At 44.9% G+C, this 11,874-nt stretch overlaps 2 protein-coding genes across 4 annotated transcripts; one reads left to right on the top strand and one right to left on the bottom strand.

The window, feature by feature from the left end:
* Window positions 1-6,127, top strand: LOC135502418 (activating signal cointegrator 1 complex subunit 2-like). The gene is made up of 15 exons (XM_064795236.1): window positions 1-175; window positions 389-612; window positions 907-1,018; window positions 1,493-1,690; window positions 1,842-2,053; window positions 2,167-2,241; window positions 2,330-2,509; window positions 2,688-2,762; window positions 3,004-3,172; window positions 3,393-3,497; window positions 3,946-4,049; window positions 4,495-4,617; window positions 4,947-5,150; window positions 5,316-5,400; window positions 5,627-6,127. The coding sequence occupies exons 1-15, from the start codon at window positions 98-100 to the stop codon at window positions 5,897-5,899; spliced, it is 2,217 nt and encodes a 738-aa protein (XP_064651306.1). The 5' UTR covers window positions 1-97; the 3' UTR covers window positions 5,900-6,127.
* A 526-nt stretch (window positions 6,128-6,653) lies between these two features.
* Window positions 6,654-11,827, bottom strand: LOC135502419 (trehalase-like). 3 transcript variants are annotated; one of them, XM_064795238.1, is made up of 11 exons: window positions 11,680-11,827; window positions 11,055-11,305; window positions 10,611-10,711; window positions 10,176-10,314; window positions 9,811-9,898; window positions 9,457-9,557; window positions 9,100-9,192; window positions 8,582-8,871; window positions 7,853-8,277; window positions 7,367-7,591; window positions 6,654-6,920 (listed from the first exon to the last, which is right to left on the bottom strand). In XM_064795238.1, exons 2-11 carry the CDS (start codon window positions 11,162-11,164, stop codon window positions 6,723-6,725), a joined length of 1,770 nt encoding a protein of 589 aa, XP_064651308.1. In that variant the 5' UTR covers window positions 11,165-11,305; window positions 11,680-11,827; the 3' UTR covers window positions 6,654-6,722. The 3 variants fall into 3 exon arrangements, with proteins under 3 accessions (XP_064651308.1, XP_064651310.1, XP_064651309.1); XM_064795240.1 differs by having other exon boundaries at window positions 6,655-6,920; window positions 11,055-11,204; XM_064795239.1 differs by having other exon boundaries at window positions 6,655-6,920; window positions 11,055-11,265.
* Window positions 11,828-11,874: the final 47 nt, after the last annotated feature.

The following is an 11,874-nucleotide window of genomic DNA, read 5'->3' on the forward strand; positions in this document are numbered from 1 at the left end:
ACAACGATAAATGTCAAGATTTGGTGCAATCTTTCTTCTTATGTGATTTCAACATCGATTCTCTATCGATTTTGGATATTTTCTTAAATACTGAAAGATGAAGATTCCCCTCGATGAGAAAACTACAGTTTGGAAGGATCCAGAGACGGGAAAGAGCAAAACTCTCCCAGTTTTGGTAATTACGAATTGTTTTTGAAATTCTACAGGATGTCCCAAAGAGCAAAACAACAACAACACTTGTGAAGTGTCTTATAAGCCTAAGCTTGCTGGCCCTTTCAATAGAGGTGACACTATAGTAAACAAACTGTAATTTACTCTTATACCAATATAGTAGGCCTAACTTGCGCCTCCTTTTTCATGACATGATTGAGAGTTTTCTTTAACCCAGGATCCAAGGTGGAAGGAAGAGGTACAGTTTGTGATGTACCACGCGCCACCCAAAGATGAATCACTGAATTCAGCCGACTACCAAGAATGGATGGAGAGGATCACCTTCATTGAGGAAGACCTCCACAGCCTCCTTGCCTTATCCCACGACAAGTTCTGGTGTCAGGCAATCTTTGATGAGACGCTACAGATGAGTCTTGAATCCTATCTCAGATACGCACCCAGGTATTAATTTAACACCCAAGACCTAACAGTATGGCATCAAATTAAAGAGTTCTCTCAATCACATCGTTTGGGTAAGGGCCTTGAGCCCCTAGCTTGGAAAATAAGATGTGTTTGTGGTAGTTCCGTGTTCCTGTATTTCAGGTCTAAAGCTGGGTTTGTCCTGAAGGTGAAATTTGTCAACCAAAATAATTTTATTCAAAGCTTTTGTCGCTATGGTTGTTGCCAAATTGTATTTCTGTGTTTACACTGGTTCATAAGAAGTTCTGTTGCAATTCCCATTGCTTTTTGTTCCAGGACATTCGATGGGTTAAACCGCCTGCCTGACAGTGCCAAAGAGAAGCACCTTAGTGTCCATCGCCTTGTCTTCATGACATTCCTGCGGCTCGCTACTTTCAAAGAATCAAAGGTAGGGGTCCCAGTTGGGATCAAAGAAAGAAGTAACCAGATTTGATAGTGTGTGCAGGCTCGTGATTGCCACCGAGAGTGCCCCAGGACCGCTTGGCTGAAACAGCAAAGTGAGGGGCTGTACAGGAATAATACCAAACAGCAAAGTGAGGGGCTGTACAGGAATAATACCAAACTCCCTTTCTTGGTATTCAGAGAACACTATTACCCATGGCGGTTCCATAGGTTTGCCTTTAATCTTCTTTTTCATGTCGGTGTTGGTCATAGCTCATAAATTTAGGTTCGCCATTGTCAGCTAGGAATACTCTTTCCAGAGAAGTCATAACCTATGATGAAAAAATGTGTTTGCAAGCTATTGCATTATGATTCAAATTCATAAACGTATTGTGACATGACAATCATCTTCAATATCTTGTTCATCTATCAAATGAACCAATGAATTATGATATGGCAAACATCTATAACATTTTTACAGGATGCATTCATCACCCCTCACATCTTTGGTGAGATCCTCTACGAGAACTTCATCTTTGACATCCCCAAGATGATGGATCTATGTGTTCTCTACGCTAAAGGCAACCTGGTACTCCTACAGAAGATGGTTGATAACATCTTCACACAGCAGCCAAAATATGAAGATGACCTTCGGGCGACGATACCGTCCATTCTACAGGTCTGTATGAAAGTATTGTTTGCCTTGGCCACTTTCCCCTACGTTGAAAACTCAGTGGCAGTGCATCTTTGGCCTGACGACAAGAACAACAGTGGTCCGCACAGTATATAATAGCCACTCTCTTGATGATATCTCCTTCTGATTCTTCCAGGTCTTTGAAAACATCTCGCTCCAGTGCGGTGTCAAGTGTAGTTCGACCCAAGGATCTCCTGAGAAACTCTCCGTGACCAAAATAAAGCCTACAGATGAAGACGTGCGTGACGTGGTCAGCTATCTGTACGATACATGTATGACACTTCATGCTTTCTTGGAGGTCCACCCTCAGGCTGGCTTGATCTTCCATGAGCAGCATGTGGAAACAAGGCAAGTTGAGACAACTCTGTTTACTAAGGATGAATACAAATGTTCAACGGAAAACTTGAGGAGAGGGCACCTGATCATTGCACAATTCTTGAATATGCTCTGTCACTTTCCAGGTTGGCATCATTCTACGAGGCTATACCTACCAAGCTGAAGGAAATGATGAAAGACAGAGAATTTGGAAGCCTTGGGTGAGTTTTACATGGTAGTTTCCTTCTCAACCTCTTCCTGTATGAATATGGATGGAAGATTTGTAATGAGAATCTGTCATCTTTTCAGAATCCTGGTTGATGTGCGTAAGAAACTCCACCGCAGCAAAGTGTTGATGATAAAACTTGTGCGTCAGATCCTATTCACGGCTGTTGTACAACCCATCCTTGAGCTCAACGAGGGCTCCAACCATGAAAGTCTCATAGAGGACTATCTACAAGTGCTTGCAGGGTTGATATCAGAAAAAAGGTGGGTTTGGGAATGAAGGTCTGGGCATTGATTGAGAACTATTTGAAGATGGTATGCTAGCTTGTCATCAGAGAGATAGTAACTCCATTCAGTAAGGCTGTTGGTCGGCTACACTATCACATTCAATGATCATCTTCGGTGTTTTCTTGTGCATAAAGTATGTTCATTTTTCTTCTAGATTCATAGCTGACTATGAGGCGGCCTTCCCCCTTGATGACGACTTGGATATTCTCACTCAGTCAACATACATCATGTATCCTTGGTTACTACATGAGCTCCTTGACCTGTGGCAGCTTCCTTCTGTGCTCAAATCCTTAAACATCCAAGTTGACCTTTGACCAGAAATATGGAATTCCTTATATTTGAGGACTCTCAGAACATGATGTACCTCAATGTAATTTGAGAGCCTAAATAACATATGTTGTGAGGTTATGTCTGATTTGTTTCAAAAGCCTTGTTAGTGTAAAGCACATTGTCCTTAACGGCCTCCCCAGCGATGAAACTAGGATTGAGTTCTTACAGGAGGCAATTGCAGATGCGAGTTTTACTCATGGTAAGAAGAGACGACTGGCCAAGATTGACCGTGGATCATCTCCTGAGGCAGAGGCAGGCCCATCTTATGACAACGCGGGTGCTGGAGAGCATGACGACACTGCAGCTTATGTGAGTGTATCGATGTGACATCCATTCAGATGACATGCTGCCAATTGTGAAAATGTATCTTGTGGCATTGATGGTGTTGACCACTTTACTGCAGGACATCCGCGGCACTTTTCAAATTATGGCCTGAAGGTCTGATTACTTGATGAAAATAGACTTCACATCAAAGGCCTTGTTTGCCTTTGATTTAGCAACTCTCAACTTGTCTTGTTTCTATTTCTAGGAAAGACTTGGAGCTTGTGCAGCGAGTGTGAGTGGTATAGAGTTAGACTCCCTCATCTGTGCTGTGAAGGACCTTCTACCACACCTCGGCCCGGGATTCATTCAGGTATCTTTCCTTACCTTTTGGTTTGAACCCGTGCAGGACTGTAGATATTTTCTGATTGTTTCACAGCGTGTAAAATATGTAAAATGTTCTGAAAATACCAGGTACGATGAGAAGGACCTCATTGCAAGTGTTCCAATGGACGGTTTGTACTTCACTCGACGTCACAATTGTTCTTAGGAGTTTCCTGACCTCATGATAGTTGTCTACATGTCGTATACTTACAAACAATATCCATGTCCATGACCAGATAGTTGCATCACTTCTGATTCACAGTCTGTTAAAGGATTCAGGGCCTCGGCACCCATTGCTCTGGTGATTGAGAATCCCCCTGATCCAAATTCATCACCTCGCACGATACCCATGCATCAAATGCCAGAGTTGTATCCTGGACCTGCATCATCCAGTCCGGGTCATTCAGTTTCCTCCTACATATCAGAGTCATTTGCAGGTGTGTTTGGAAGAGTTTAACTACAACACAGAAGATGTGATAAATGCACTGCTGGAGGGAAAGCTGACTCCTGGGCTAGAAGAGCTTGATCCTAACATGGAGAGGTGAATATGCTCACCAGGTTTGGTGATTAGTGTCTGTCCTAGGCTTCATGATGCTTGAAAGGTCCATGCGTTACACTCAACCTACTACTACCCCTGTCAGTGTGCTACCAGCCAGGTTCAGGGTGCTACTACCCCTGTCAGTGTGCTACCAGCCAGGTTCAGGGCGCTACTACCCCTGTCAGTGTGCTACCAGCCAGGTTCAGGGCGCTACTACCCCTGTCAGTGTGCTACCAGCCAGGTTCAGGGTGCTACTACCCCTGTCAGTGTGCTACCAGCCAGGTTCAGGGTGCTACAGCCATGGTACTGGTGGTAAAGGAATTGGTTGAACAGTTCCAATCTGTGTTGTTAAAGCCCACGCTACTGCATGACAAGGTGGTACCCGCATCATCTTGGTAACCAATCTCCTGATGAACCACCTTCATCTTGAATGTCATGTTCATTCCAGAGCTGTGTCTCCCCCTAGTGTTCCGTCCGTCCTTGACACAAGGCACAACATCTATGATGGCGATGAGTTTGACGTCTTCCGGCGAGAAAACGTGGATATCTCCCGGGTACACAAAGGAAAGAAGTAGGTGATTGTGTTGTTCACTCATCCAGCCAATCAACCAGGCCTCACTTGAGTTGCTCATTGGTTGAAAACAACAAGGCTATGAATCCTTCACTGTCTGGTCAGTGTAACTGTGAGTCATGCTGGGAATTCATTCCCGTTGTCTTTGTCGGCTCCTGCCAAGATCGAAGCACAGAAAGTGTTCTAAACAGTTCAGAATAGTTGAAACCTATTGACATCGGTCGGAGAGCTCGTGATCAGTACTTTCTGCTTGTACCATGTGTGAAATGATTGGTTTTCTCATGGGTTCGTTGAATGGTACGTTTTGAAGTCTCCTGTTTTGACTCTAGGAATGTGAATGAAGACATGGCTGCCTTGGACGACAAACGAGACTTGGACTCGTTTCGTGACGTCTACAACATGTATGGCAACATGGACGCCACCGAGAGCATGTACGAGATGAAGAACATCGAGTATGATGATGAGTATGACGACACGTATGACTCACATGAGGTCGGCGCAGATGATGCAGACTCGGCTGATGAATTGACCAAGTGAGTTAATGACCCTCATTGTAGCACTATCCTCAAAATGGAAGGAGTGGATGAGGCTGTTGTCAAAGAAAGACAATCAGGTCTCCTCAACTCCTTGTTAAATGGCTATTCAAGGACCTCCGAGACAAAACAACCCCTCATAGGCATTTCATTCTTCTTTAACAGGAAATTTGTGGTGAACCGGTTAAATCCGGTCAAAGGACACCGTGGGTCAGCTGCGGCTGAACAGGACGAAGAGGAGGAGGAAGAGGTAAGCTGACCTTGACCTTGAGGCATACGACCTTCACCTTGACATCAAATGTGGCGTGTTATTCTGCTCTCCCTTGTATAGCTTAATAGTTGTGACAGTGTCAATTCTTATAAAGTTTGTTGTTTTTCTGAAGGCATAACAATTTGGAATGAAAATCTTAAAAACTATGTGCACTTTTGACCTTAACCTTACTTCATTTGCATATGACCTTGACTTCTGCTTCCAGGAAGAAAGCTCAGCTGCCTATCCTCACAGACCTTTTGTGGAGGATCCAGCCAAGATACGAGAAAGACAGGCCCAACGCTATGCCAATCGTCACAGTGCGGGTCATGGCAAGAGAGTTCATGATGTCAAAGGTCAAGCAAAGGGCAAAGGTCAAGAGAAAGATGTGCTTCATAATCGTCAATTCAAGGATCAGCATAAATCAAGGCTGGCCAATCATAATCGTCGTGCGATGGCGGATAGAAAGAGACAGAAAGGGATGGGGCCATTGGCATAGTTGTAAACGGAAGAGAGCTGTTACTGAAGACATGAGGTGGTTGTTAAGGACACTTGTCCTGTCACTATCATCATAGCCCCAACCATGGCAACAGTCCAATTCTCTTAGAAGGAAATGGACGGTTGCCATAGTGATCACACATCTGTTTGAGGAGTTGATCAGGTTCAAATCAAAAACATATGTATCATAAATATTTATGAATGATAAGGTAATAAAATTCACTTCAGTTCAAAATGTTATTGTGCATTGTTCACGAGGCCTTATTGTGCCCATGTCCTCAGCCCAGTTGTGATAAGGCAGGCTTGAATCAGCTCACCCGGTCTCACATTGTGAACAGGTCCCCCTGGCGTAGTTGAGTTTAGACAACTACCCATCTCATCATCAACAAGGCCTGTGCCCATTGTGTCCATTCCGGGGTTGTGATCTGTTAGGGTGAAGATAGTCAATATGACTGCTGTTCATGTGGCAGTGGGCAACCCCTGGCTGGGTGCTGAGAAGATGAGAGAGTGTAGCCAGACTCACTCAGGGTGATAATAAACCACTTTGGGTAGCTCCACTGTCCTACCAGTGTGACCAGAGAAATCAGACCGCTTGAACCAAGGTGAATCAGGCCTAGCAGCACCACTGCATCACGGAAAGGATGAGAGAGTGGTGCTAACAGACCTACGGGTGAGGTAGGATAGACCGCGGTGGCTTCAGCAATAACTGCTGATGGCTTGCAAAACACTAGCAGTGTTGCCACAGGCACGGACAGACAAAGTTTAAGATAAATAGCTTGCCAAAAATGGATGGCTCATGGCTACGCCGTCACAGGACCTTTTTATTAAGTAAATCCTATCCCAGACATTATCATAGACAAAACTAGTCCGAATGCTACTTGTAGTGTGGTCGCCGATGACCTCACACCTACGTCAGCACCATATTTATCCAGCAGGAGCAGTGTCACTCCATTCGTCCATCCGAAGCCAACCTGCACATCATATTCGCCTCCGCCACCTGGTTCCGACGTTCTGACGTCATACTGAAAGACAACGATTTGGAAAAGAAAAGGGCCAATTCTCATTATCGGCAATAGGGAAGCACAATAATATATAAAGACAGCTCTAGTCTGAGGAATTGATCCCGACCTGGCCAGGGATTGGTGTTTGTTGGCTCAACCACGGCTGTAGAACATCCGTGTCTCAACATACCCCGTGAGAATGAAGACCAAAAACCTAGGCACTTCTGCCAAAATAAAGACCAAAGTAATCTTATAACTCAGCTCCAGCCGAAATGATCTACGGGCGCTGCCTGTAACATATATACGCCCTTTTCCATACATGTCCTATTTCGTTACTCTTGAACTTCCGCGCATCAAATATCTGTTTTCCCCAGGTCAAGCTCTGCTTGCTATGCCAGGTTTCTAAGGCGCCCTTTCCATATATATCCCCAGTCTTTACTCCTAAAACTACGCCACGAACAGTTTACCTTTTCAAACATGAACCTATGTTTATCCCAGGCCACTGCAGCATTGGCTAGGAACTTCCTAGCCAGGTCAAAAGCCATGGTACGCGCCTCCTTTAAGTTGCTGGAGGCGAGGGCTTCAACCAGCATGTGTTGAGTTGGTGGCCAGAGGTTAGGGAAATCCCACTGCTGACCAGAGTTGACCAGTGAAGTTGGTGCGGGGGTCTTATATTCCATGATACCGACATTCTGAAAGATTGGAAAATGACTACGGCATCAGTTGGTAAACTGGGGGCAATACAAAGGGGGGGGATGCTTTACGTTTCTTTGACGTTTTAGACTCAAACGCACTCCTTCACCACTTTCCTTGAGCAGAGACCTGTCTGGTGACATGTGTTGACCAATCACGGCTATGCTGTCCGCCTCAGTTCGTAAGAATAAGTGGCCGCAAAACTTACAGACATGGTGCTGGTGGTATGAGATTTACACCATGGCAAACTTCCAACTCACTTTTAAATAAATGAACATTCTCTTTTCAATATCTTCTTTATCTGACCCGTTTTCGTTTCCATAACAACCGACAAACATCGGCAAGATATTGGAGGCATAGTAACCGGGTCGTCGTCGCTTAGCAACCATATCCCAATCATACCAAATACCATCATCCGGGTCCCATAATACATTCATGATGGTCGCCTGTCTAATCGCCGCCATTTTCTCAAACGTTTCTGCCTTTGCAATATTTTTCAAAGTTCTGTACATTTTCCCCAATAACTTTTCATTCCAGCACAAGAGGGCGTTCAAGTCGACTGGTATAATCTGCCTTGTTCTGATTGTCGTCAGCGACGTGTTGTTGTTCTGGAGCCATCTGCTGGAGAAATCCCAACCAGATTCGGCGGCAGACGCCAAATCCGCGAAGCGCTCTGCTGCCTCGTCTGAAATTGACGAAAAGGAGTCAAGGTTATCCAGCTTATGCTAAAGTTGAGCTCAAAAAGTGATTCTAGCACGCTGCGGAAACTAATTCTGCAGACTTGTGGACGAGGTTCAAGGCAGTACTCTTCAACAATCCTACCTGGTGTTGACGGTGTCTGAGTAACTTAAATGCCTTACAGAGGGGCAATAGTAGGCCTATAAGTTACCGTATAAGTGATGCGTGTTGCAACAAAATATACTTATGACTGAAGTAGCTGACATTCTTCGAGCGTTGGTTTGGTATCCCCTGTGTTGGTGTGGCCTTACCTGGGCCGAGTCCTGCCGCAGTTGCCATGTCCTCCCTGTATGACTCTGGTCTGGGTCTACCCATGTCAACATCATATCTATTCATGGTATAAGTCTTGTTCGCCGCCTCAACAATCACGCTCCTGTTCTTCATCCAGAAGTTATACTCATTCTCCAAGGTGGCGATGTTGGCATTCAGGAATGAGACATCGCCAGTTGCATTGATGTAGGATGCGAAACTGGGGATGAGGAATGGAGGCTGACTCCGCCTGGTGTAGTAGACTCGGCTGCCGTTTGGTACAAAGCCGTACCTGTAAAGAGTTTTGGAAGGCGAGCTAATGGTCTAAGCATATATAATCATGTTCAACAGAACGAGTAACAAGATGAGGACATAAATGGAAAAGGAGAAAACCTACCATTTAACGGTAGATTCAAACCACTATCCCCTCTACACTACAAAACACTGTGGTTAGAATCCTAGTCCAAGCCGATTTATCGTAGCTTTTTGGTGAAGCTGTGGTATGTACACATGTACTTACTCCTTGACCAACGCAATAAAGTTACTCAGCATCCCTTTGACGGTCGTGTTCATGTGCGAGAGAAGTAGTCCCCTCATTACCCAGTAGGAATCCCTGGAAAGGAGGAGATGTTACGATTAGTGTTAAGCGACAATACTGTACTGGTTCCATTTCCGGACCCAGTCGCAAAGCAAGATGCCAAGGATTCTACTCACAATATTTATCACATCTTTCCCCGGACCTTGCGACACACTCTCTGGGAGAGATTGGACACTATACTCTAAAACAGTGGTTACCCTTTTGACAGATTTGGATAGACCACCGGTCCATGCATGTGGACTCTGCCACTGTTTGTGACTGGACTCATTATCTACCTACCAGTAGTAAAACTCCCTGAACCTACCGCCTGGGATAATGAAAGGATGAGCTGAGAAGAGCAGCGAGTATCTCTGTTGGTTTACATTCACATCTTGAATCACCTGGAAGCAATACGGAATGACCATGATTCGGAATGTCCAACGATATCCAATCTCCAGTCATACAGTTACACTACAGCAGTATTCGCTGCGGTATGAGTGCTACGCTGGTAAAGTGAACAAGCTCACCGGTTTTAGCGACGGTTACAAATGGCGTGGCTTGGAGATAAAGGGGCATAAAGCCAAGGTCGTGTAGGGTACATAACAAAAGAATACCAAGTCTCATTGCTCGCCCCATTCTCATTTGTATACGAACCTTTCTTCCTAGCTCCTTCCAAAGCTCGTTCAGACCTGCCGCCCACTTTCGGTAGGGGCCATGCTTGATCTTGTTTAGAAACGGTGGGCTGGAGAGGAAAGTTCCGACACTGTACAAGATAGATCAAGAAGATCAATGATGTTCAGCACAGGTTAGGCCTAATTGTCTCTCGTTAACTGTTGACACTGTCCTGTCCTAAAATTCATTGCTGGCATAGGCCCTCCATCGAAGTAGTAACTACCCAAATATTCTCAATGTATTCATTATGGCGATCTGAATCTTGTCTGATGTCGTTCTTTCGGATGCGATGAACCGACGTGATGAATCTATGCCGCCGATATGATATAAGAATAGTCTTTACTAACGTTGGGTTCCAATCTGATGGATCCCACTTCTCGAACTCGTTTCCAGGCCCAGCGAAGTAGCGTTCAAGATAGGCCTCCAGCTTCTCTCTGGTGACGTCACCGGACTTGGTCATATTCTCGAAGGCGGCGATTACAACGTCTGTTGGCAAGAAAAGAAACAGATTACAAAATACCTACGGGGAGATGGATCTCATGTCTGCCCCAGCTCTATCTAAACACTACCCAATGTTTAACTGTAACAAAAAGACCCCACTTCGACAACTTTTACTCCTACGTCATTTCTCGCAAAATCTTGCTGAAATCGATGTGACATCCAGTGGTTTCGACCAATCAGAAGTGCTGTAATCTGCATCACCGGTGCAATCATGGGATTTCATCCAATCAATTCCTTCAAATTCGCAGCGAGGGTGAATGATATTTTCCTTACAATCTTACCTGGGTCTGCTTTCATGTTGAGGTCAACAAACGTTTTGGAATCGTTGAAGAAGCGAGCCTCCTGCATGGCGGCGAGTATGGGACCATCACAGTAGATGTTGCTGGAAAATAAATTATCATTCTCAATTCTAGGCTTCGATGACCTTCTGTCAGCGGTTTCTTGGCATTTCTATGATGCACGTAAAACTTCATACTTGTAGGCCAGACGCTTGTTTTGCAAGAAGAAGAAGTCAGGAGATGTTTATGTCGGCATATTAAGCAGGAGGGTCGTTTTCCCCGATGGAGGGCGCTAAGATGACTTTCAGCACTGGAGGTTGCAACTGTCACGGTCAAATTCAAAGATTTGCTCCAAAATGGGGCTCATTTTTATATGGATGGATGGTATCAATTACACGGAAAGATCAAATTCAAACGCTTGACATAGTATTGCAGTCTTTGACTTACCTGTTGCATGGAGCCATATCCCGCAGTCCTTGACCCCCTGCCCCGTGGAAGAACACTTGGAACATGAGGAGGAGGCCTACCGCCACTTGCCTTCTCCCGGGGAGGTTCATATCTGCGTGCGTGGAGCACGGTGTCTCTGATTGATGACAGCTTGGAGGAGACAAAGTAGCGAGAAATATGATGGACTCTCTATCGCGAATTAGAGTAAGTCCTGCAGTATAGGCAGAGCGAGTTTCAAAAAGTGAATCACACTTCAGTGAGGTGACAAATCAATCACGTTCAATATGAAAAAACAAAACAAATCTAAAATGAATGAAAAAGTTAACAGATGAGACTCCTGGCACATATATCGGCACGAAAATAGAGCTAACATCAAGACAACGCAAAGTAGGTTTTGTGTCGGTGATGACAGTGTTACAAAAACGCCGAGTATGGTAGTTTTCTTTCTGTACAGCCAGTCCATGGGTTTGTTTGCTCTCTGTGTGACATCTGCAAGAGTCAACTCGAGACTTCTGTGTCAAGAGACAATGGTGAGTTTTCACTGGGAGTGCTCTGATAACATTTTATATCATATCTGCCTTAATCTACTTGTAGTTAATCAATTATACTGGAAAGAGTTTCCTACCTGCGCTTTAGATTCTACAAAGACAGGGCCAGGAAATCCACGGCGAACCTCACAACAGGACACGGCCAGAAGATGACTTGAAGTCCGAGTGTTGGTTTCTGTATTGTTTTCTCGGTGTGTGACATAATGCGATAGTCAATGAGGTCAGCTGTGTCTTAACGACAATGACCTGGTATCATCGGGGACAGACTTGAT

This window comes from Lineus longissimus, chromosome 18, assembly GCF_910592395.1.
Source record: "Lineus longissimus chromosome 18, tnLinLong1.2, whole genome shotgun sequence".
NCBI classification, from domain to species: domain Eukaryota; kingdom Metazoa; phylum Nemertea; class Pilidiophora; order Heteronemertea; family Lineidae; genus Lineus; species Lineus longissimus.